A 26,509-nucleotide genomic window follows, 5' to 3' on the forward strand; every position below is an offset into this window, starting at 1 on the left:
TGTATTTAACTTCGTAAATAATTGTTTTCAACAGCAGTAACTTCAGATACAAAATTTGACACCATTGTGGATCCTGATGTTTATTCTCCTGCCACTGAAAAGTTAGGGGAAAGCAGCTTTTTTGAAAGAAATTTCAAGGAGAAAACTATAGATATGGAAAGTTATCAAAAGTCTGATGATTCCTGCATATCACTTGAGAGCAAGGATTCTTTGCCAAGTATAGGTTTAGAAAAACCTTCCATTAAGGAGCAATTATCTCAGGACATCAAAGAATCCTTGGAATTTAGTAATCTGCATGAGAGGCCAAACCCTGAAGATTCTAAAACTACAGAGTCACCACTGGTAAGTCTCTACTATGTTTATTATATTAAAAATGCTGTAAGAAATGTCATAAGACAATACATTCTTAAACATTACTACCTATTGAAGTTACAATGTGCTACCTTATATTATCATGAGATAGTTGAAGAATGACTCATATGGGAAAGAATGCTAATTACTTACAGGACAAATTCTAATATGGTAAATGCCATGATAACAAATGGGTTTTCTATGACAAATAACACTCTAAGGCCCACCTCATGCACCATAGTAAGAGAGCTGTTACTTTTCTAAATGAAATTTATTATTATGAATAATTTAGTGCAAGAAATCCTTTCTAGCTTTTTACTGTATAGTCCCGGGTTTAAATGAATTAAATGCAGATATGTAGATAGAACCAGTTTTTGTAGCTTAATGTAAGTATAAGGTTTTAAAGGCAATTCCTTCAAAAACATGGCTAATAAAGATATATGGGTTTAGTTTGTATTTCATCTTAGAGGAAAAGTAAAGTAGCTCATTGTTGCATTATTGCCAAGTTTTGAAACTGTATTTGAATTTCTGTTCTATATATTAAAAATCTTAGGTAATCATGATTACCTAATACATTTTTTGGAAATTAGGCAAGTCAGATATTTGAACAACCCTTCAAAGTCATTTGAAATGAATCTCTGCGGTGCCTAAACTGAAGTGGGGGGATCAACAACATAGAAGAAGGAATGTTGAGCTGCTGCCACTTCTGCTGGGGGGATTGGATTTTTGTGCCCACTTTGTGATGGGCCCTTCTTCCCTGCCGAAGCGCAAAACTGGGCTGATATCTTTGCAAAAACTTGTAATCCCTAGAAGTCTCCTCAGTCACTGAAGGACTACCCTGGGAGATGTACTCACAGATGCAACAAGATGAAGAGCAACTGATTTCTGCAGAGGATCTGGGCCAGGTCCAGAAATATCTTCCCTGAAAAACGGAAATCTTGGGCTTTCTTTGAGTGTAGGTTTACAGTTTAAGTATACATTTCTTACTTAGAAGCCCCAAGTCAACAAATTAACATTAATTTTAATCCGTGTCTATTGATGCCCTCATATGTCTGCCAAAAGAAATCCATTCCCTTCTAGAAGACATTCCCACAATTTAGCCAATAATAGATTCTCAAAAGTAAAGCCTCATCACAGATGAGCGTTTCTTCCACCTCCCACAATGAGGAAAAACAATCATAGAGTGAACTTCTGCAACAGAACTCTAATTTTCTGATGTCCACCTGCATGTGCAGTGTCCTATGCTATGGGAGAGGAATCCTGAGCATATGGACCCCAGTTCTTGTATACTGGGTGCAAGCCTGCCTGATCTTTGCCCCAGGGGGAGACCTTGTCTTCCGTAACCTAATAAAAGGCATTTGGTCCAAACTCACAGATATGTAATCTGTGGTAATTTGTGTAATGGAAAGCAATCTAGCAGTTAAAATGAATGAAATAGAACTGTTTTTATTTACATGGATACATCTCAAAAATATGAGATTAAAATTTAAATATAAAAGGACACCTAGAGTTAAGTCAATATTTTTTGAAACATTGAAGATAAATGTAATTTTTTATGGATACACTCAGACATAATAATAGTCAAAAACATGCATTGGAATAGAGTATGTCCACTTCAATGCAATAATACAATTAACTCTAAAGACTAATTTTTTTGGTATGGATAGCTAAAGCAAAATTTTAAATTACTGATATTAAACGGTGTGATCAAGTCATGTTCAATTACATATCTAGATATTTAAAGTATTTCATAATTAAAATTGAAGTGTTAAAAAGCTACTACTCATATTTTTATCCCTTATACTACATTGGTAAAAAAAAAAAAACTGGTAAATGATCATGTCATAGAGAATGGTGCCTTATACACAGTGGTAGAATCAACTTTATTTTCATCCCTGATGACTAGACACGAACTGTTTTAATTTTTCTTCCTGCTCTAGTAGAAACCATTCCTTAAGCTACTTAAAGAGACTACTTTAAAATTTTTTTGCTGGAGTCGAAAACTTAAGAGTGAGCAAGAGTTTTTAGCAGTAGAATTTCTTGACTTCCACTTGGGTGGAAGATAGTTGAATCTGCACTTCAGTTTTCAGATATTGAGTCCTTCATAAAGGTGGAATCTATGGAATGAAGTACCAAGTTGTAGGGCAGCAGCAGTGGGATAGGATAGGGTGCCAGGAAAAACAAGGTCTAGTTGGGAGCTCTTGGTTCTGGCTTGGAAACCACCAGTAGTTAACTCTCTGAGTTTGGGAAACAAGCAAGCAACCCCCCTTTCTTTGTTCTTATCTGGTAACTGGTGCTTCAAAAAAACGGTTCCAGAGTGGCAGTTGTCTAATCCAATTAAGAGCTGCACTAAAGCTGAAGGGTGCTGTAAACTGGTAATCAGTGTCTGGGAGGGCCAGGGAAGATGTCATGAGCAGAGCCAACTTGGACTTGTCTTTGAAGGAGATGCTTCATCGGTCACTATCTTTGTTTTGTAATATTTTGTCATTTATACGACTTATAAATTTGGATAACGTTATAATACATTTTGTGTTGTTTACTCCCTTCAAACAGGCTGTGCTTGGGCATTAATTAGATCCTTTAGGGAGTTGTTAAATACTGAGAGCACTCTGATTATATTTTAAGCCCATCTAGAGTCTCACTTCTGAATCTCTAATCTGTTTCTTAACTAGACTCATGTATGTTTTAGTCCCATTAATATTCTTTCCTAGAATGAAAGCATGTCATAAAATGAATTCATAGGGTGGGGGAATAATCCCAGGCTTCAATTCAGCCAGAACCTAATTCTGCTAATTTCTAGTTGTATAAACTTCTCAAGTTACTTCGCTCGCTCTTACCTCAGTTTCCTACATGCATATCTGCTTCACAATAAGTATTTTCTTAACTTAGATTTTGTCTATGACCAGATTTATTTCCTCAGTATTCTGCTTTCATCTTTGAAATTAGTTTCTGTACAGGCAAAGATACTAATGCAAAAGCACAGCATATAGGGGACATTCTGTTTTCCAGAGTAACTTATACATGAGGACACTAAGGGAAGAAAATATAAGAAAGGAGAAAAAAACCCTTTATTTTGTTTTGTGAACTTCTGTCTTCCTTGGATCAATGGAACTTTCAGATAATTACTATGTCGTGGTTTAGATGTTTTTCACAACTTTTACTATATATAAATGTTGTGTTATTGTCTATGTCTTCACTACTAGACCCTAAATTTGATGGGGATGGAATCTGTGCCAAGAATGAAATAGGTGCTCAATGAATGAATGTGCTGCTTTGTGTTGATGAGATAAAGCAAACTTAATTTTATTGAATATTTTGTTTCCTAGTTGTTACGAGAAATAGCCCTCAGAAGTAAGCCTATAACTGAACAATATCAAGGACTTGAAAGATTCTTTGTTTTTGATAAAAATGAGAGACTCAACTTACTTCCTTCTCATAGCTTAGAATGCAGCTATTCCAGTACTAGGATTACAACTGCAGGTAAATTCAGACATGAAATCAGATGGCCTGTGGACCAACCTAACGGTTTTATGACACTTTTTTTAAAACAGTTCATCCTCACTTTGGGAAATACTGGGTAATTCTGTTCAGTGAATAAAGTCATTTTCTTCTCCAGTTGAAATTATTAACCCTGTGTGAGTTGCTGCATATTTGTGTTTGAGGCCATTATCAGAATGTGAGAGGACATAACTATAATGAGGTTGAGGAAAGATTATTTTTAGAATTTAGAATGTAGCCCTTACTAAATAGTGAAAGAGAAATTCTTTGAATCACTTCATTAACTGTTAAGTATTGTATGATGATTCCTAAATACCGTCTTAAAAGCAAATCTCCAAATCTCAGGATCTGTGAGATTTCTGAGACATATCTGTAGTTTCCTTCTGAAAGTTACCAATATTCTTAGGTTTCCTAAAAATTCAAATGTATTTATTCATGTAGAAACTATTATACTTTATCTTATTACATACTTGAAAAAATACTTGTTTCTATTCAAACGTGCATGTGTGTGTGTATGTGCGCGTGTATGTGTCTAATATGTTTGCAATTTAGAGTTTGCTTCTTTTTGTTAAGCTATGCAAATCTAATGTTGTTTATTGTATCATTATGAGATTCTGTCTCTTATAATATATACCTCACTGTTATGAATGGTCCTTGCTTAGCTAAATATTATCCAGGAAGACAATAAATAAAATAAAGCAATAACATGAATTTTCCTCCTTTTCAATATTGAAATTAGTTTACCATTTTCCCATATCAGGAGACCGAGAGTGGATGCCAGGCCACAGCATAAGTGCCTCGGCTGATCACGCAGTTGTCTTGGGTGTTGTGCAGACTGCCCAGAACCTGTCCACAAGCAGAACACAGCGAAAGAGGGGTAAGGACAGCCTGAAGGCCACAGCGCCATATTGATGACTCACTGTTTTTGTTTTTGTTTTTTTTAGTTTGTCTCAGCACTTTACTAGGTACCTGAAAATTCGTCTTTGCAGTCTCATAATGTAAACTTATTCATTTTAAGTGGCTGTCTTACATTTTGTCTCCAAAACCAAAGAACCAAGAGTGGTCCTGATTCTTCTCAGAGACATGAGTTAACTTTAGTTATTTTTGTAACAATGTATTAGTGAATAATATTTTTTTTAAGTGTAGCTCAGGGTATGTTGTGTATTTTGAGCAATCCTTGTAAAATACCTACTTGGTTTTGTTACACTCTCAGGAAACTGTATTTATACTAGATTTTGCATATCATTCACTTGGTTCATATTCTTGTTATTTTTAAACATGTATTTCTTTTTGAGACAGAGAGACAGAGCACAAGCAGGGATGGTACAGAGAGCGAGGGAGACATAATTCCAAGTAGGCTTTTCACAGGTTGTGCAGAGCCTGGTGTGGGGCTTGAACTCGTGAGTCATGAGATCATGACCTGAGCCAAAACCAAGAGTCGGATGCTTAACTGTCTGAGCCACGCAGGCACCCCACTTAGTTCATACTATGATCGGACGCAGCCATCCATCATAGTATGATCGGATGTTCTAAACCTCCATAGTATGATCCTGTGTTCTAAACCTAGCTCTGAATGTGTTAACCCTGGAATCTTGATTTCAGTTCAACTCCATTCTCTAACCAAAATAACTGCAAGATTGTCTATAGGATAACGCTTTTGACGTGTTGAGTCTCATGGTAATATTTTCCTAGGGCGTGTATGCAGAGAATTTTGACATCATTAAAATCAGTAGTTTTATTAGCTCATTATTGGCATCCAGTAATACCTGCTGCAATAAGTTTGCCTTAGGCTGAATGTCATGTGCAGTTGCTGTCGATGACTGATGAATTAAGACACTTTCTATAGACATGTGTTGAGTATGTTGGCATGAAGCCGGGCCCCGAGGGAAAAGAGTTGCATGAGTCATGTTTCCTCATTTTTGGGGGCTCACAGGTTTGGGAGGAACAAAATGGGTTATTTACCTTCGTTTGAGGCCATCTTCGAGCCAGAAATTTAATTACACGTGATTTGTCCAAAAATGCAAAATCGATATGCCTCTCTTGCCCTAAATCCTATGACTAAAACTCCTTGGCTAGCTTAGATCCTTTTCATATGCACTTATGTTGAGAAACTGTCAGATTTAAAAGTTGTTTTTGGGTTTGTTTTTTTTTTTTTTTTTTTTTTTTTGGAAAAACCGTCCATTTATGATAAATGTTTTTTCTAGCTCTGTAATTAGGTACCTATTCTCACATCAAAGCCTTGAGCAGCTTCAAAAATTCTAGTTGCTTCTTTCTGAGGCAGTCAAAGGAACTATTTTAACAAATTCACATGCATGCTATGAGGAATTTGTTACCAAGACAAATCTTTGTAAATAAGTAGCCAAATGCCTTTTTTTTTTTTAATTTTTTTTTCAACGTTTATTTATTTTTGGGACAGAGAGAGACAGAGCATGAACAGGGGAGGGGCAGAGAGAGAGGGAGACACAGAATCAGAAACAGGCTCCAGGCTCTGAGCCATCAGCCTGACGCGGGGCTCGAACTCACGGACCGTGAGATTGTGACCTGGCTGAAGTCGGACGCTTAACCGACTGCGCCACCCAGGCGCCCCGCCAAATGCCTTTAAGTATCGATTTGGAGTAATCTGTTGAAATCAATAATTTACTATCAAAAACATTTGCAGGAGTACTTACTTTAGGCCAGACACTGCCAGATACTGGTGATACAAAATATACCCTGGTCCCTGCAGTCCAAGAGCTTAGAGTCTAGTGCAGAGGTTCTCAAATGTTAGCTTGAACATGATCACCTGGGAAACCTCTTATAATATGGATTTCTTGACCTCATTCTTTTTTTTTAAATTCTTTTAACATTTATTTTTGAGAAACAGAGCACAATATGAGGAGGGGCAGAGAGAGAGGAAGACACAGAATCCAAAGCAGGCTCCAGGCTCTGTCAGCACAGAGCCAGATACGGAGCTTGAACCCACGAACCATGAGACAGAGCATGACTTGAGCCAAAGTCGGACACCTAACCGACTGGGCCACCCAGGGGCCCCTCGACCTCATTCTTAAGATTCTGATTTATTAAAGCTGAGATAAGGCCTAGGAATTTGCACATATTTTATCAACAATTCCATGTTATGCTGATGTACACAGTCCAAAAACCATACTGAGGGAAACTGCTATACAGAAATGTAAACACATAAATGACCGCATATAAAGTACACATCTTATAAAAGGACTGCGGGTAACATACTTTTGTAGACCAACCGGCGATTAATAATAGCATATGTGATCAGTTATGATAGAGGTAGTACATGTGCAGCCTTTTAGGAATAGAGATGGTAAAGTAATTGCTTTGCCATTGAAAAGGGTAGATCACCAAAGGGTTAGGGACTAGGTGACATTTCAGCTGAATCTTAAAAAATGAATAAGATTTACCAGTTAGGGGCAGAGGGAAATGACTTTCTGAACAGAAGCAGTAGGCTGAAATAAAACTAAAAATTTCTTGGCTATGCTATGAGTTACCAAAATCATATTTTCTAAACTGATGCCAACGTATAAAGGAATTCTTCTGTAAGATTTTTAAGTTTGTGAACGTAAAACTCTGATAGCTGTGAAATACAGCGGTGTTTAGCAGCAAGCCCACCGATCATCGCCTGCCCCTGCCCAGACCTCCTCCTCCCCCACCCCATCTTCTTGTCTCCGCACAACCATATAAGCATCAGGAAGTGTCCAGGTCAGGAGCCATCTTGCCTCCGTCTGCCCACCACAGTCTCTTCATCCCTAGAGCCTGCTGATTTCAGCTCTAATACTGATCCTGAATCTAACCGCTTCTACCGCTGTTGCCCAAGATGAGCCCAAGCCAGTTGTCCATCATCCCTCATTTGTCTCTCAGTTTAACTTTTTGCCTTTCCTGAAAACAAGTTTCCATAATTAATTTCCATCAAATTCTACTGTTTATAGTCAGTGGGTGAATTGTTTGTAGTCATAAAATTGTTTATAGTTTAGAGGGAGCTGATCACATTTTCTGTAAACTTACATCATAAATTGCATCTTGTTAATCTCCTGCTTAAAAGCATCTTATAGTTTCATAGACAGCAGGACAAAATTGTTTCTTACCAGACATCACACAGCAGCACTGAGTTGGTCCTGCCTGTCTCCCCTAACCACGTCTTCTCCCACAATGCAGCTACGCTGGCTCTCTTTTTGTTCTCACACAGGCCACGCTCTCTCTTGCTTGTTAGCTCCGGAATTTGCTCTCCCATCTAACCTGGGATGGTCCGCAGCCTCTTTCTCCAACTTCACCCCCTTTTCATATGACTGATTCTTTCTCATTTTTCTATCTCAGCCCAGACGCTGCCTCCTTAGAGAGGCCTTCTGAACCCCCCCCTTTACCTAGTCTCTTGAGACCCCCAATCACCTTTGCCTTCTTTTGTCCTTCTCATAGAACCTATTACTAGGTGAAATCATTTTACTTGTTAATTTTCTGCTCATCCTGTTTGGTTGGAAAGAAAGCAAGGACCTACCCTGTCCTTTTCATTGGTGTATCCTCAGCGATAGAACACAGCCTGGCATTTTGTCAGCACTCAGGAAGTGTGTCTGCATGAACGAAGCAGCATAGCAGGACTATGTGTTAGTCTGGAGTACAACTGGAGGGTAGGAGCAGTGTCTCCTTCAATTTTAAGTCCTCTGATCCTGACACAGTGCCTGGCAGTTTTAGGATTTGACAAAAGATTTTGTAATTTAATTAGATTAGGTATTAATTCATAGGTTCTCGGAGTTAGAGGGGATTTAGGACATCATTCTGTCCAACTCCTAAATTTTCAGGTGAAATATGCATCTGCATATCTCAGGTCACAAGGTGATTTCTAATTGAGTGAGATTAGACAAGTGCTTCCCACTTTAGCCTTCTTTCTATTAACCCATGCTGCTAAATAAAATGTACGTATAGGTGTGAGAACTCGTAGAAAATACATTTTTGTATTTTATGTATAAATTCTTAGTAATTTACACAGTGGAACAAGAATATCAAAAGACAATGATGTTTTGCACACTTTATTCGGGAATAAAATAGTAGCTCTTTGCCTAGATGTTATTTGTAATTGAAACACTATACAGAAATCGTGTTGCTCTACTTATGTTTCATCCAGTTCTAATGTTTTAATTTAGAATAACAATGACAATTATTGGTTAAATACTTTTCAGTGAGTGATGCATGCTTTCATACCCGTGTCAGCATTCTTATGCCCTTTGACAGAGCACAAAGCATCCTTCTCTTTTATCTTTCCAATATTTGGCCTGGTCTCATTAGTGATCATACAGCATATACATTCTTTCGCTAGTACCAAGGACAATTTCTCTAGTTATTTTTAGAGTATAACTGTGGTCAGTGGTAATTTCTAGTTTCCTAAGATTACACTGCCGGTAATGGCACAAGTTGCTTCAAAAAGGAATTTCTGATGTGTGTAATCTACAAACTAGACTTTAAAAGAAATCATGGAATGATCCTTTCAATCATGGCATTTTTCATTGGTGCCAGTCTTTTTTCTTTTTAAGTTTATTTGTTTATTTTGAGAGAGAGACACACAGAGAGAGCAAGTGAGGGAGGGGCAAAGAGAGAGGGAGAGGGAGAATCCCAAGCAGGCTCTGCGCTGTCAGTGCGGAGCCTGACGCAGGGGTTGACCTCACAAAGTGTGAAATCATTACCTGAGTTGAAACCAAGAGTTGGACGCTTAAGTGACTGAACCTCCTGGTCACCCCATCGTTAGTGCCAGTCTTAACAGTGTTTCAAATCTTAACCCTGGCAATAACATTAATAAGCTTGTATGTTAATAAGCTTGTAGAAAGAATGATGTACTCACCTAAATAAACAACAACAAAAAAGAAATAAAATTAAGGATCAGATTGAAGCTTCCTCTGTCACTGTGTTTCAGTACTTTAAATTACACTTTAAACATATTTCCCATAGGAAAAAATTGTCTGTTTGCTGCGTGCTAAGCATAAGCATAAATCTGACCCACTCCCAGTGTACTTTTTTTTTTCTCAGTTGGCATCAATTAACTTCTAATACTGTGGCAACCAGATGTTGTTACAAGAGTTTGGCAAATGTTTGTGTTCTTCTGAATTTTCTGAAGGGCATCTACGTTATGTTAAATTTTTTCAACTCACATTTACCTGTGCTGGCAGAAGTCCAGTTCTTCCTCGTAACATCTTCCATTTATTTTATTTAATTTTTAATGTTTATTTATTTTTGAGACACACACACACACACACACACACACACACACACACACACACACAGTGCAAGTGAGGGAGGGGCAGAGAGAGGGAGACGAGACACAGAATCTGAAGCAGGCTCCAGGCTCTGAGTTGTCAGCATAGAGCCTCACAGAGAGCTCCAACTCACAAACCCGTGAGATCATGACCTGAGCTGAAGTTGGATGCTTAAACAACTGAGCTACCCAGGCAACCCTATTTGTTTTATTTTAATCAGAATTCTTCACTCCTCTGAATTTTACTTGACTGGGACACAGCACAATATAGATAGGAAGGTGGAGTTTCTCCATAGATGTAGAAGTTTCAGTGCGTACAGTTGAATTACTTTATGCTCATTGGCCTGTGCTTCCACGATTGCCGTTCTTACTACTGCTTTCTTATATAGGAATGGCAAGTTTGCTTTTTTTTTTTTGTATTATGTATTGTTATGTATTTGTGTACTTGATGTATTATGTACTTTTATGGATTATAGGTAATAGAGGAAATTATTTCCAAATTCTAGTCATTAAAGTAATCCACAGGGATATTTCCATTTATTTGTCTTAAAACATAAACACACTTTTGTCAATACATTTTCTTCAGAATTGTCTCTGTGTGCATAGACACAAAAAGGTCAGAATCTTATTTTAATTTATGCATAATTTCATTCCAACAAAAAATGTTTTCAAAATTGATTTCTGAAATGTTCATTAGAATTGGTGCCCTTTGGGACTTACCTTAGTCAGTTTTAATTGCTTATGTAATTGCATACTGCATTAGGATGCTTCTTAGGGTACTAGCTACATTCCAAGTAGATTTTTAAGTTTAAGAAAAAGACAAACTCAGTAGTCAGTAAATGTTTAATACATGGCAACTACCTGTAGTTACTCTTCTGAATCTTACATTTTCCTTTGACTCGAGTGGACGTAATGTTATAATGGCATATGTTCAGTCAAATCATGATTTTCATGATAATGATAATAGCACTTCTTTAAAGAACCCAATTTTTACCCAAAACCAATTTGTATTAAGGGAATACAAGGTTATCTTATAAATTATTTGTATTTAACATAAATATATTTATTTAAATCTAAATAGTGATTCATTACATATAAAAATATACCTGCACTATGAGTTTCTAAATTTGTACTTTGAATATTCCCTTGGACTTCATTAAAGAATCTTGTGAGCAGTACCAAAAGATATCTATATCTATCTACATCTATGTATCTATACATAGATATAGATATGTACCTATATATATATATATGCTATTTATATTTATATCTATTTATATCTATATTTATATATATCTGTATGTATCTATCTATATGTATAGATATCTATAGATATATGTATCTATAGATATCTCTATATCTATATTATCTATCTATAATTAATTTATATTAGTGTAAGATTTAAAAGTATTTTTTTCTTACTATGAAAGAAACACACATGTTGAAGAAACCAACTAAATCAGCCTTTGAAATAGGTCAGGACAAAGTTGTGACTGCCTTAGTGGAACAAAGTAATTACCTGAGGTAGATCTATGTTTCTGGAACTTTTCTACTAATTGCCCTATAAAGCAACAGAGAGTGAACTCATATTTAGGAAAATAAGAAATATGATCTCAATTTCTTTAAAGCCCATATTTTTCTAAAAGTGTTTTCATACTAATATTTTGTGTCCATATTTGTTTTAGTAGAAGAATGTTAAGCACCATCAAATAAAACTCACTAGGTTCACTAGGAAGTGTACCATGTCTATTCTATGGTTTTTTTTTTTCTCTTAAAAGGCAGAGTTTGGTATAATCCTGGAATTTAAGAAACAGGGCATATATTTAAAAAAAGAAAAAAAGAAATGGCACAGTTTGGATGGCTATCGGGTAGATTATAAAATTGGATGTTGAATTGTTCTGGAATTGACTTGGTTCACAGAAGTTTTGCTTCAGTTAATATTAAAATTAACTTGTCTTTTTCTGAGTGTAAGAAAAAAAAGAGCAAAATAACCCCAAAGTGTTCTTTATGATGTAGGGAAAGTAACTTGGCATTAACTGCTCTAGGTTCAAAGGGATGGTATTTTGTATCTTTAAGCATTCATTCAGAAATTTTAAAACAGTTGATTAAAATTTTTTTTTATTTTTCATTTTAGGGGAGATATCACAGAGACCTTCAACAGCACATATACCCCTTTCCAACTCTGTGAAAAAAAGCTCCGGTTGCCTCTTCTCCCATCCTCGATCAAGAAGTGCAGCTGTTCGATCGTTATCTAGAGCTGCTTCTGAAATTTCAGAAATTGAATACATTGATATTACTGACCACACTGAGCCTTTCTTAGATGACACTGCTGATCAGCAAACCTTAGACAATTTGGAAAAAGAATTAAATATGCTGGGAAATCTTGCAGGTAATGCTATTTTTTCTTACTGTAGACAATGTTAACTCTGCCTTCTGCTTGATTCTTTATAACATCCTCCAAGAAAACAAGGCTTTCCCTTTTTCCCTCATATAACTGTTAACCTTTGTATTTGTTTCCTTGGATATCCCCTGACATCTCCCTGAGAATGTTCCCAAATGGGTGGATGCCCACACCAGAGATGGCTCCCTTAGCCTACATAATACACAGTTAAAATGGAATAAGGAGGGGCTCCTGGGTGGCTCAGTTGGTTACGTGTCCAACTTCGGCTCAGGTCAATTTTGTGGTTCATGAGTTCAAGCCCTGCGTTGAGCTCTGTGCTGACAGCTCAGAGCCTGGAGCCTGCTTCAAATTCTGTGTCTCCCTCTCTCTCTGCCCCTCCTCTGCTCGTGCTCTGTCTCTGTTTAAAAAAAAATGTGGCATAAGGAACTTCATGTGGACGAAATATATATTTTTTTCTTCTTTCTACAAACCTGCTGAGTGGCTAATCTCTGTAGCTTTATTAAAGCTACTGCCCAACACCCTTGTTGGAGGATTGAGCTGTTAGATCTTTTAAAGCAGTATTTGGCAAGCTTCAGTGCCAATGCACTGAAATGCAGATTCTGGGGTGGGGCCCAGGATTCTGCACATCTGACCAGTACCCATTTGATGCCAGTGCTGCTGATTGGCATACCAGTTTGAGGAGAAATTAGACTTCTGCATTCCCTTTCCTAAAATCTCAGTGATTGTAGTCTAGCAAATCATAACCATATTCGTGAACATACAAGGGTCTGGTTCAGTAACAGACCCCAGGGGAATCAGTCCTCTTTTCATCAGGAAGTTGTTCATGCAGTTGTTCCTGCCGCACATCCAAGAAGCAGGCCAGAAACTTCCACATGTGCTTGCTTTTTGGTTTTGTGTTTGTTTGTTTGGTTGGTTGGTTGGTTTTTAGTGATATCCTCCTCTGTTCACCTCAGAATAAAAACTTTTCTATTTGCATAAAAAGAACATATCTTGGCTTTGAAAAATTCAAGAAATACCAAAAAATACTAAAAGGGAAGCCAAAATCCTCACAACATCTTAATCCTTAATCCTTAATATGAAATCCCTAATATGAAAACAACCATCTTATTTGATGAGCAAATATTAATATTTTAAACATCTGCTTATGTCATGAGTATACATATAAAAATACATAGTTAGAAGGATGAATAGATTGAAGGAAAGACAGTAGTCATTTTATAAAAAATAAATGTAGGCTCTACGTATTTTTAAATGGTTACATATTTACTCAATTAAACAAAAGATAAATAGAAATGAAACTAATGGAAATTATAGATTTCAGGTACTTTTTCATCACAAAAACATTAAGTTGAACTATATGAAATTGCTTTTTGTAGACAAGCAACAGTGGGATATTGGCAACTTTATATAGTCTGTCTTGTACTTTTGTGTAAATATCCCTTTAAAAATTAAGAAAAAGGTAAAAAAGGAATAGTAAGCAATCAAGACCATTTATAATTATCTATGATTTAGTTTTATACAATAATGATGAAATCCCTATAATATGGATGAGGACTTATTTGTTGTGTTTTTTAGCCACGTGTGATTATAAATACTATTGAATATATTGCTATTATAGTTACAATTTTTCATTTTTTTAAGGTTTCCTTTTATTTCCTTTTTCTTAGTGAAAATTCATAAAGATTAGATGATCAGCACCAGTGTTTTTATTTTGGCTTTCCATTTTTGAGCCTTTATTTTAAATATATTTTTTAATGTTTTATTTTATTTTTCAGGGAGAGAGAGAGAGAAAGAGAGAGAGCGAGCATGAGCAGGGGAGGGGCAGAGAGAGAGGGAGACACAGAATCTGAAGCAGGCTTCAGGCTCCGCTCTGTCAGCATAGAGCCCAACTGGAGGTTCAAACCCATGAACTGTGAGATCATGACCTAAGCCGAAGTTGGACACTTAACCGACTGAGCCACCCAGGCACCCCTTGAGCCTTTTATTTTGATTTAGCTCCAGAAGATTCGATTGTGACATTCTTGAGAATTTGTTTCATCTTTATGGCTGAATGGCAAATTAGCTAGATTAATCTAGTGGATCACACTTTTTTTCCCTCTGCATTTAGTAGACATTTCTCCACTGTCTTCTGTGCTTCATTTTGATGCAAGTTAGTACTTAGCACAGTTTTTCCATTTATTTTTGTTTGGTTGAATTTAATTGTAGCTCTATTATTCAGGTTCTTTCATGTTTGAGAATGAGTGCTTCCTTTATATTTAAACGGCAAATTGACTGAAGGTAATATAGTTGGGGCATTTTTCTTGTAAACCTTGTACATGCTGATTCATTGTTATCTGTGTCTGAATTCTGTTATGAAGTAGTTTGAGGTCACCTTTATTTTTTTCCTCACTCTCTCTCTTGCATGTGACAGGCTTCTTTCCTGAATGGATGTTTGAAGAATTTTTTCTTAATCTTTGAAATTCAATAACGGGACCAGGAATGTGTTCCAATATCAATAATTCAGCATTTCTTAAAGCAGTGGGCTCTCTTTCTATCTGTAGAAAAATTGCTCCTTATTTTCAGAGATATTTTCTGCTGTTGTATATTTGAATTGCTTTTCTGTTCCATATGGGATTATCTGCTGACGAACCTATTTTGTCTGTGTTGGATCTTCTTTGTACAATGTATTTACTTACATTTTCGTCAACTCTTTTAACCAATTTTATTTTCCTTTGCATTTACTACTTTACCTTCAGCTTGTCTTCTATGTTGGGATTTTAATTTTCAGCTATAGTTATAATCCATTCTTTATTGACTGATTTAATACATTAGCTTTCTAAAGGTATTCTTTGATTTCTTTTTGTAAATTTTTACTTTGATGTATTATAAACTTATGGAGAATTTTCAAGAATGCAAGAATAGTACAAGGAGGGGCGCTTGGGTGGCTCAGTCAGTTGAGTGTCTGACTTCAGCTGAGGTCATGATCTCATGGTTCATGAATTCAAGCCCCACATCAGGCTCTGTGCTGACAGCTCAGAGCCTGGAGCCTGCTTCACGTTCTGTGTCTCCCTCTCTTACTTCCCCACCCCCACTCATGCTCTGTCTTCTCTCTCTCTCTCTCTCTCAAAAATAAATATTAAAAAATTTAAAAAGGAGAGAGAATAGTAGAAGGAATTACTGTATACTCTTTACCGAGTTCACTACTTGTCTTTTGTGCTATTTGGATATATGTATACACGTACACACACACACATGCACACTGTACTTTTTTGTGAATCCTTTGAGAGGAGGTTATAAACATTATGAGCCTTGATCAAAAAAATACTTGAGTGTAAAAAAATACATCAGTCAGTGTGTGTTACCCACGAACAGGACATTCTTTCAAGGATCATAATACATTGATCAAAAATCAGGAAATTTAACATTGATACAATATGATCCTCTACTCTAGTCCATAGTGCCTATCTAATTTTTAAAACTTGTCTCAGTGGTGTTCATTATAGCTTGTTTTTTTCTGGTATTGGATCCTACGCAGGAACAGGTGATCATTGAAAAATTTTTTCTTGTTAACATCTGACATGACGTTTGATCTTTGAGATTAGTTTTGCTGTTTTTAATTAATTAATTTTTAATTGAAATGTGATTGACTTACCACAACCTTTTAGTTTCAGCGGTACATAATAGTGATTCAGTGTGTTTATACATTATGAAATAATCCCCATAGTAAGTTCACTTACCATCTGTCACCACACACAGTTATTACAATATTATTGACTATATCCCCTATGCAGTACATTATATCTCTATGACTTGTTTATTTTATAACTGGAAGTTTGTACCTCTTCATCCCCTTCACCTGTTTAGCTCACTCCTCCCACTCCTTTCCTCTCTGGTAACCAACGGTTTGTTTCCTATATCTATGAAACTGTTTCTGTTTTGTTTTATGCGTTTGTTTTGTTTTTTTAGATTCCACATATAAGTGAAATCATGTGGTATTTGCCCTCCATGTTGTTGTAAATGTCAAGGTTTCATTCCTTTTTTTATGGCTGAGTAATATTCTGGTGTGTGTGTATGTGTGTGTGTGTGTATCTCACATCTTTATGCATTCATATATTCATGGACACTCAGGTTGCTTCTATATCCTGGCTATTGTAAATAATGGTGCAATGAACATAGTGGTGCAGATAATCTCTTTGAACTGGTGTTTTCATTTTATTCAGGTAAATATCCAGAAATGGAATTGCTGGATTGTATGGTAGTTATATTTTTACTTTTTTTGAGGAACCTCCGTATTGTTTTCCATAGTAGCTGCTCCAATTTACATTCTTACCAACAGTGTCCGAGGGTTTCCTTTTTTCCGTGTCCCCACCAACAGTTGTTATTTTTTTTTTTGTCTTTTTGATAATAACCAATCTGATGGGTGGTATATCATTGTGGTTTTGGTTTGCCTTTACCTGATGGTTAGTGATATGGAGCATATCGTTTCATGTGATTGTTGTCCTTCTGTTTGTCTTCTTGGAGAAATGTCTGTTCAGACCTGCTCATTTTTTAAATGCATTGCTTTTTTTTTTAATTAAAAAATGTTTGTTTGTTTTTTTATGAGAAAGAGAGTGGGAAAGGAGCAGAGAGAGAGGCACACAGAGAATTCCAAGCAGGCTCTACACTGTCAGCACAGAGCCTGATGCAGGGCTCCATCCCATGAACTATGAGATCATGACCTGAGCCAAAACTAAGAGCTGGATGATTAACTGACTAAGCCACCCATGTTGTTTGCTTTTTTGATACTAAGTTGTGTAAGTTCTTTTTGTAGTTTGAATATTAATCCATTATTGACTGTATGACTTGCAAATATTCTTCTCCCATTCAGTAGGTTGCTTTTCCATTTTGTTAATGGTTTCCTTTGCTGTACAAATGCCATTTAGTTTGATATAATCTCATTTGTTTATTTTAGCTTGTCTTGCCCTTGCCTGAGGATACTAGTCCAAAAATATATTGCCAAGACCAGTGTAAAAGAGTTTACTGCCTATGGTTTCTTGTATGAGCCTTATGATTTTAGGTGTTACATTCAAGTCTTTAATCCATTTTTAATCTATTTTTATATGTGGTTTAAGATAGTGGTGCAGTTTCATTCTTCTGTGTGTAGCTGTCCACCCAGTACCATTTATTGTAGAGACTGTCTTTTCCCCATTGTATATTCTTGTCTTTTTTGTCATAGTTCAATTAACCATGTATATGTTAAGCTTTCTGTTCTATTCTATTGATCTATTGTTTCCATGCTTTGCAGTGACACCTGAAGCATTGTTCTTTTTTTCTCAAGATGCTTTGGCTATCTGGGATCTTTTGTGGTTCCATACAAATTTTAGGATTCTTTGTTCTAGTTTTATAAATATGCCATTGGTATTTTTATGGAGATTGCATTGAATCTTTGGATTGCTTTGGGTAGAGGGGACATTTTAGCAGTATTTATTCTTCTAATCCATGAGCATGTTGTATCTTTCCATTTATTTATGCTGTCTTCTTCCATAAGTATCCTACAGTTTTCAGAATACAGGTCTTTCACCTCCTTAAATTTATTTCTAGGTACTTTATTCTTTTTGATGAAATTGTAAATGGGGGTTATTTTTTATTTCTCTTTTCGATATCTTTTTACTATGTATAGAAATGCAACTGATTTCTGTATATTAATTTGGTATCCTGTGACTTTACTGAATTCATTTATTAGTTCTTAGAGTTTTTTGGTTGAATCCTGGTTTTTCTATATTCAGTGTCATGCCATCTGCAAATAGTGAGCATTTTACTTCTTCCTTTCCAATATGGGTGACTTTTTTTTTCTTTTTCTTGCCTATTTGCTGTGATTAGGACTTCCAATGTTGAATATGTTGAATGAAACATGAAAGTTCAATGAAAGTGGTAACAGTGGGCATCCTTGTTCTGATCTTAAGCTTTTCATGGTTGAGTATAATGTTAACATTTGGGTTTGTCATATACGATCTTTCTTATGTTGAGGTGCATTCCTTCCATACCCATGAGTGGAGTTGGCCCAGGGTGTACCACGGTGGGGTTGTCTTGGGGACATGGCTGCAGCTGTTCTAAGCTAGGGGCCCGGGCTTGTTGGGTCAGTTCGAGCAGGCCAACTATAGTACCTGGACCTTGCTTTTGTCTGTGCTATCAAGGTGGAGGGGGGACATAAAAAATGGCACTTTCAGGGCACCTGGTTGGCTCAGTCAAGTGTCTGACACTTGATCTTGGCTCAGGTCAAGATCTCATGGTTTGTGGGTTCAAGCTCTGCATTGGGCTCTGCGCTGACAACATGGAGCCTCCTTGGGATTCTGTCTCTCCTTCTCCCACATATGTGTGCTCTCTCTCTCTCAAAATAAATAAACTTAAAAAAAATGGCACTTGCTGGTCCTTTCAACCCCAGAGTGATCTCTAGAAGTTTCTCACCATTTAGCAGATGCACTAAGGTTAGTAAATAGATTTCTTTCACTTGCAGTCAAATTGCCTTTTAAACCACTATTTTTCCATGTGTCCCAAGGTGAGAGAGTATGTACATGGATCCCTCGGAGATATTCCTCCCCACTGCAGGTTGCCACACCGGGGATGGGGTTCCCTTCATGACTCTATCCCTATCTCCTGCCCTTCTCTGTGTGGTCTCCCTCTTATTTATTGTGCAAAAGCTCTTCATTCAGCCCTCAGTTCTTTGGGAGGAATTGTGTAGCTGTAGATTCAGTGAGTCTGTGGGAGGAGGTGAGTTCAGGGTCTTCTTACACCACCATGTTAGACTGGCTCCTTAACAGTTTTACACTGTTCTTAAATTTATTTATTTTTGAGAGAAAGGGAGCATGAGCTGGGGAAGGGCAGAAAGAGAGGGAGAGAGAAAATGCAAAACAGGCTCTGCACTGACAGCACAAGCTCAGTGCAGGGCCCCAACTCATGAGCCAAAATCAGGAGTTGGATGCTGAACCGACTGAGCCACTCAGGTGCCCCAGTTTTACACTTTAAAAAATATATATCATTTTCATTTTTTCCTTTGTAGCTAAAGGACTCATGGGGGAATTTTCTTATGGTCTTGATCTGTTTTCTACCAGATTGATCTTTTATTTAATCATTCTTTGCATGCCATGGATTCTTGGATTCTAGTTTGTTCACCTGCATAGCTAGTTGCTGTCATTTCTTTGTATCTTATGTGTTCTAACTTATTGTGGGCAGCTTTGCTCATATGTTCTTTTCTGATATAGTGAGATTACATTTTCCCTAAAATGCCGTCCACCTGTACCAAGGTATGTCAGTCTTCCCTTTGGAGCTACTATTTGTGGATTGGTTATTGCATTGTTTTCTGTATCTTGCCAGCTCAAAGGCATGGGAGGATCGATGAAGGGATGGGGAGCTTATCCTCCTTTATTGGAAGGCCTGGGCTCGCTAGTCTTCTTCTTGATTACATTAAATTTCATTGCACCTGGTTTCAGCTGTGTTCTTTCCCTGTGGGGACACCTGCAGGTTTGTAATTTTCTTGCCTCTGCTAAGATCTTCCAGTGGGTACTTAGGGGTTTTACAAATATTTCAAATTATTTCTTCTTCTTTCCCCTTCACCTACTTTTCTCCAAATTGGTGTGGTATTGGTGAGACTTGTCAGCGCTTTCGATGACTCTCCTTTTCCTGTTACTAGTTTAGTGTTCGTGTCGGCTGGGGAAGAAAGTGAATGGACGGCAGTGGCACCCAGCTACACCACAGAGAGTCTTTATTTGGTTGTCCCTTGTTGAAATTTATTATGTGGACTTACATTCCTTTCTTTGTCCGATTCCTTTTATGATTTTATTTTAGTTTAGTTCTTCTGCCTTTCCTATTCATTTCATTATGGGTTGGGGGATGAGAGTCTGTGATCCATCTGTACCCAATCCATTTGCCTTCCTCTAAAATACTAAAAATCAAATGTAAGTCTCCTTGGACGTAATTCTCATGTTAAAGACTAATTCTAAAATGAAGCATGACAGGCCTGAACTAGATCTAAAAGGATAACCGTACAGCTTTTAATCAGAAAATGAAGGGTTTCTTATTTTGATAAATTGGTGAGTTCCATTATTTACAAATGAAACACCAGACTTAACAAGCAGTAGTCTCTTGTGTTTGTTTCTAACCACCAGCTTCCCTATTTCCTTTATCACTTTTGTTCTTACATACTTCACACTTTTTCCCTCTGCCACTCATTTTTCCATACACTGATGCCAGTATTTTCACTAGAGTGCGTAACTTTTCGTATATGAAGGCAGCATACGCTGCGTGGCCTGTGAACCACCAGGGCTTTTCTGATGGTCCAGGAGCAGAACTAAATCACTTACACACACTTGACCCATGGACAGCTCTCTTTATGTTTGGGAAGATTGGCTTTGGATGAGTGCACAGCTTTGGAGACATTCACCTGGAGCTTAGGAAGGAAGAGGGTGGCACATCAGACCCAACAAAACAGTCAGTGAGGTGATAGATGCTGTGGTGTCATCCGCTGCTATTCCAGAAAACTCACGGTTTCTGTACAAGGCTTTTGTATTGTGTTTAGCATCAATGGGCAGAAAAATTCCACCCACATTTCACTACTTATGGTGCAGCCTGGAAAAACTCCGTATGAGGTTTGGTTGCACAGACGCACAGCTACACAATTTGACTCTTATACAAATGTAAATGTGTTCACATCCCTGTGAAAGCTGACATTTTGTGAGCAGCAGACGTGACTTTTTTTCTCTTAGCTCTAGGATACATCCATTTCCTCTAAGTTCTATGGGAAACAACTGTGCCAGGCAACTGGGAGAAGAAAAGACAGCAAATAACTATATTCAGTGAAATGTTTCCCCATTCAGATTGCTGTGGCTGATATGAGAGCCCTTTCAGAAGCAGGCAGGGCAGGCAAATGGGCGGGTGGGGGTAGAGGACAGGTGTACAGGTTGCAGACCAACTTCCTGCTGAATCAGGAGATGGGGGCAGGAAAGCCGGGCAGTTTTGAGCCAGGCTCTGGGTCCAGGAGCCTGGTTTTGAAATTTGAAACCTCTACCTCCTAGCTTCATGACATTGGGCAAGTGACTTTCACAATCTCACTTTGCATCATTTTCTGTGTATGAAAGACGGCTACAATAGGCCCTATCATAAAATTGTTCAATGATTGAATTTAATGATATATTAAATATTATATTTATGAAAAATTTCTTTCTCTCTCTCTCTACACACACACACACACACACACACACACATTCTCTCTTAAGAGTTAATTACTTAGCACATAGTAAATCCTGAAAAAGAAACTTAAATTGTTTAAGGAACCAGTGGTTGGTACTTTCCACATACAATATAGGTAAGGTTCTCTTGGTAAGTCTAATTTTTAGTCAAAAACATCTAAAAGCTGTTTTCATTCTACAATGATGTTTTCTTCTGGGCCACCATGAGGGTGATAGTTAGCTTTAGCTCATTCCATATAAATTATTTCCTCCACAAATATCTCTGTAAATAAAGCTATCATCACTTCCTTAGTAGGTTCAACATGACCATATAACTTACTTGCCAAGTCACTTTGTCAACTTTTGAATATTGTCATAGCCTGAAGATATTTGGGAAACATCAGAAGATATGCAGTATGAGAAAGTATCAGTAATAACGCACATTAAGGCATTCATGTTTTCATTAGTTAAAAATAATTCATTTGTTCAAACTTATTCTGACTTGTGGTTTAAGGGTTTGTACTTTGAAGACTTAAATTCCCATGGCAATCCTATGTTTGTATAAGTCCACAGTAGTTAACTGAGCCAAGCAATTAAAAAGAGGAAAGTAATTTTCTTAAATAAGAAAGACTAAAAATCTACCTGATACTAACTGATGTAGCTATACTGTTGGAGCAAAAAAAAAGTGGGATAGTGAATAATTGGAGCCTCTGTTCATAAGTTGACCATCAAGTAAGATATTACACTGTATGGGGGATAATCAGGGTTTATAGTTAGCAGATTAAGTAAGTAACCCTTGTAAAGAGAGGTTAAGATGGACTGGAATGGCAATCTTTTTGCTTTGGGTCACCTTTCAATTTCAAGAAAAAAAATGAGTGCCACATATAAATGAAAGTCAACATATTTTTTAAAATTCTGACATAAGGAATATGAAGCCATTCAATGAGTAATAATCACTCCTTGCTTTTATATGTAATGTTGCTTCATTTGATCTTTATAACTACTCTGTGAAGGCAAACGAAGCAGGTATGATTTTTAATCTCCCCTTCGTGGATACAGTAACTGAGGTGACATAATAACTACCCAGGGTTTCCCTTGGGTGCTCAAAAGAGACCAGGCACGAACCTGGGCAAGTCTGCCCCACATTCCTTTGTCTCACCACCCTACCACAGTGCACTTAACTAATGTGAAATCCTTACTCCTAATCAGTATTGTGACCGGATAAGAGGCAGAGGGTGTGGGCAGGGAGAAGGTAAAAGGAAGAAGGTAAGAAGGGATAAACAAGGCGAGACACAATGGCAGAAGGGAAGACATGGAGAGAGAGAAAAACAAAAGTCTGAAGGTTTGGGGAGGGGGCTCACAGGTTACAGGGTAAGTGTCCTGGTTGTCACAGCCTCCTAAACACTGGGATGTCATTGGTATCTCTGCTAATAGTCCTTTAGATGGTAGTGGTGGTGGTGATTTGGGTTCCTTATAGGAACGTAACCTGTCTGCTTTGTGTCTGTTCTTTGAAGTTTTTATCCTGTCTCTTTGTTCCCACTTTTCTTTCCTTCATTTCTTTTACTCATCTAGATGTTCATTTCCCTGTAGAATAAAGTTTTACGTGTATATTTTAAATGACTTGAGTTTTAGAAATACACCTTAAAACTTTATATTTAGTCATTTTTTTTTCCCTTTGCCATTCTTTATTATCGAATTTAAGAGGTTCTTCAATGATCAGAGAACATACACTATTACTCCAGGGATAAAAAAGGCTTAACTTCAATTCTTTCCTCAATAGTCCACTTTCTAGACAGTTATAAAGTAAATTTATAACAGCTGAATTTCCACTATAAATGTCAATCCAGTCTTCCCTGGTTTTATGTTAGAAAATCTTCGGTTTTTGTATAATTGATCTTTTAGATTGAACACTAACCCACAATAGAGTTTTCATAGGCAGTTTTATTTTTCCCTGCCTTGAAAATCAGGTGATGTCACCTTTGCCCCTCTTAACTTCACATGGTACTTGGAAATATTTTGAGAATGAACAATTATATAAAAGTAGGCCCATTCTATCTACACCATCCGAATTAGCTCTGCTCAGTCAGGACTGAACTGCCCTGCAGAGGTCGGATACCTCTCCTGGTGGTGTTCTTTAGATCTAAGAGTCGTTATTGGGTTTCAGTTCTGTAGTTGCACCAGTTGCAAATCCTGAATTGATTGCTTTCTCACGGGTAACAGTCGCTATCACTGGGGCAAGTGAGGGTGCTCTGCATACCTGTCTTTTTTACCTTGTGGAAAAAGAGAAGAGAAAATAGAAGTCCACGCTAAAGAATGAGATTCTGAGATACAGAGATTTCCGACGTTGCTGAGCTAGAAGAGCTTAGGGCTAGTTGCATTTCTTCTTCTCTGGTTGTGTGACTTCCAACAAGCAACCAGTGTCTCGGGGACCTTCAGTTTCCTAATCTCCAACAACTGGGGAGGGAATAAAAATTCTAGCTGAAGAATCTTTTTGTTTTTCTCAAAATTAGTCTTATACAGAGCTCCAAATTTAAATCAGACCGAGTAAAGCCATTTTGATGATTTTGGGGTTGTGGAACAGGAGCCTCAGCCCCAAGACGACTGTATTTCTCCAGGTATCATAATTTGAAAGTCACTGGGCTAAATAATTTTAAGGACATTTCCAGTTGTAAATGTATTGAGGACTGTCTTGCAGTAGGAATAATTGAAGTTTCTTCCAGCAGGGGAATGTCTGCTTGCTCAAAAACTTCAAGTAGGGGCGCCTGGGTGGCTCAGTCGGTTAAGCGTCCGACTTCAGCTCAGGTCACGATCTCAAGGTCCGTGAGTTCGAGCCCCGCGTCAGGCTCTGGGCTGATGGCTCAGAGCCTGGAGCCTGTTTCTGATTCTGTGTCTCCCTCTCCCTCTGCCCCTCCCCTGTTCATGCTCTGTCTCTCTCTGTCTCAAAAATAAATAAACGTTAAAAAAAAATTAAAAAAAAAACTTCAAGTAAATACTATCCAAGAAATAATCGTAATCATAATCATAGAATAATTCTCTCAGTCCAGGTGAATGTTACACATAGTTTGGAGTGTGGGCCTTGTGATCAGGAGAATATTTGCTTGCACTTTCATCAGAGTAAGGGGAAAAGTAGCACCCGGTAATTTTAACAGTTTTAAAAGTCATGCCACCATAACCTTAGGTAAAAGTTAGATGGCTCTTCCAACTTCATCAATGATGAAAAGAAGGCATCATGGTCTTTCTAATACAGCAATCATACTTATTTTTGTACTTGACTTTTTGGTAGTTTATATAAAATATGTTTGCTTATGCATTTGCTTATTTAACTTGCACTGTTTGCCTTTACATGAGCTAAACCATAGGCCTGCTTCATGTAAAAGATTTAAGTCTTCTCCCCTTTCGCATACAAATGGTTATTATCTATCCAAACAAAGCAGAAAGTAGAAAGGATAGCAGAAAAGAAAGGAAGCAGAAAAAGAAAGGGTAGCTTTGCCAAAAGTAACCTTCACCTCAGACTGTATGGGGGTAAAGCTTTTATTTCTTAGAAGACAAAAATAAACAATAAGGTGTTTAACATTCTGGCAAATTGAGGACTTGCACGATATTCTAGCCTTAAAAGAGGAACCTGTGACTTTCTTTGCAATTTTGTAAATTCTCAGGACATTTAACACTTTCTTAAGTGTAGTATATATTTAAAAATCAATTAGGTTAGTTGAAATAACTCAGAGAAAGACAAAAACTATATAATATCACTTACATATGGAATCTAAAAAACCCAAACTCACAGAGAGGGAGACTAGAATAGTGGTTACCAGGGGCTAGGGGGTGGAAGAAATGGGGAAATATTGGTCAAACAGTGTAAACTTTTGGTTAAAAGATGAACAAATTCTGCAATGTAATGTGCAGCATGGTGATTATAGCTAATAATATTATATACCTGAAGGTTGCTAAGAGAGTAGATCTTAAATGTGTTAGCTAACACTATGGTGGTAATCATTTTGCAGTATATAAATGTTCCAATCAACATCTTGTACACCTTAAAATTATACAATGTTACATGTCAATTATATCTCAATAAATTAAAAACAAATTGGGGCAATCCCCCCCCCAAAAAAAAACAAAAACAAAAACATAATCTATCTGATTAAGGTGACTTGATACCCATGCCCTAATTTAGAAGCTCAGAGCAAACCTCCTTCATATTCTGCTCATCCCGCATATACTAGAAAATTGAGGTGATTAAAAATCTGTACTGACCTTCTTTGTAATGCTTATAGTTTATGCTGGGTAAACTTTCAGCACCATATGCTGTGTTTGTGTCTTGAATTTATGTGCTGACATAAAATGTTTCAGATCCTTCAGAAAAACTTTACAGTCTAACCTCAGAAGAGTTACCAGCCTTCAACAACCACTTGCTGGACATAAGTCAGACTACCCGAGATTTCCTTAAGAGCTCAAGTGCCGGAAGCCTCTGTGGAGTTGAGGAACAGAGGTAGGTTAAGCCGGCAGCTCATATGTAATGATAGCATACATGGTGAAATTTTTGACAAGCCCCAAATAGTTATCTTTACTATATGAAAAAAGATTGCACTCACGTGGGTGCTTTATATGGCCATTCTCTGTAAAATGTTTGGGTCCTTTGTCGTCGTATTATCAGGATTTAGTAGAAGGCTTATGAAGTTGTTGCTTTTTTTTAAAAATTTTTTTTTCAACGTTTATTTATTTTTGGGACAGAGAGAGACAGAGCATGAACGGGGGAGGGGCAGAGAGAGAGGGAGACACAGAATCAGAAACAGGCTCCAGGCTCTGAGCCATCAGCCCAGAGCCCGACGC

The 26,509-nt window shown here is 37.3% G+C and overlaps 1 protein-coding gene across 9 annotated transcripts in view; it reads left to right on the forward strand.

Moving 5' to 3' along the window:
• Positions 1–26,509, forward strand: part of ZBBX (zinc finger B-box domain containing) — a 121,453-nt gene that overhangs the window by 90,800 nt on the left and 4,144 nt on the right. For 7 of the 9 annotated variants that reach the window (XM_045037305.1, XM_045037306.1, XM_045037308.1 and 4 more), the window contains 6 exons: positions 35–342; positions 3,678–3,831; positions 4,610–4,726; positions 12,234–12,488; positions 24,400–24,495; positions 26,030–26,168. In XM_045037305.1, coding sequence (XP_044893240.1) covers positions 35–342; positions 3,678–3,831; positions 4,610–4,726; positions 12,234–12,488; positions 24,400–24,495; positions 26,030–26,168 — 1,069 coding nt within the window. The remainder of the gene's footprint in view (positions 1–34; positions 343–3,677; positions 3,832–4,609; positions 4,727–12,233; positions 12,489–24,399; positions 24,496–26,029; positions 26,169–26,509) is intronic. The other 2 variants (XM_045037309.1, XM_045037310.1) reach the window with 2 other exon arrangements.

Source organism: Felis catus, chromosome C2, assembly GCF_018350175.1.
Source record: "Felis catus isolate Fca126 chromosome C2, F.catus_Fca126_mat1.0, whole genome shotgun sequence".
Lineage (NCBI taxonomy): Eukaryota > Metazoa > Chordata > Mammalia > Carnivora > Felidae > Felis > Felis catus.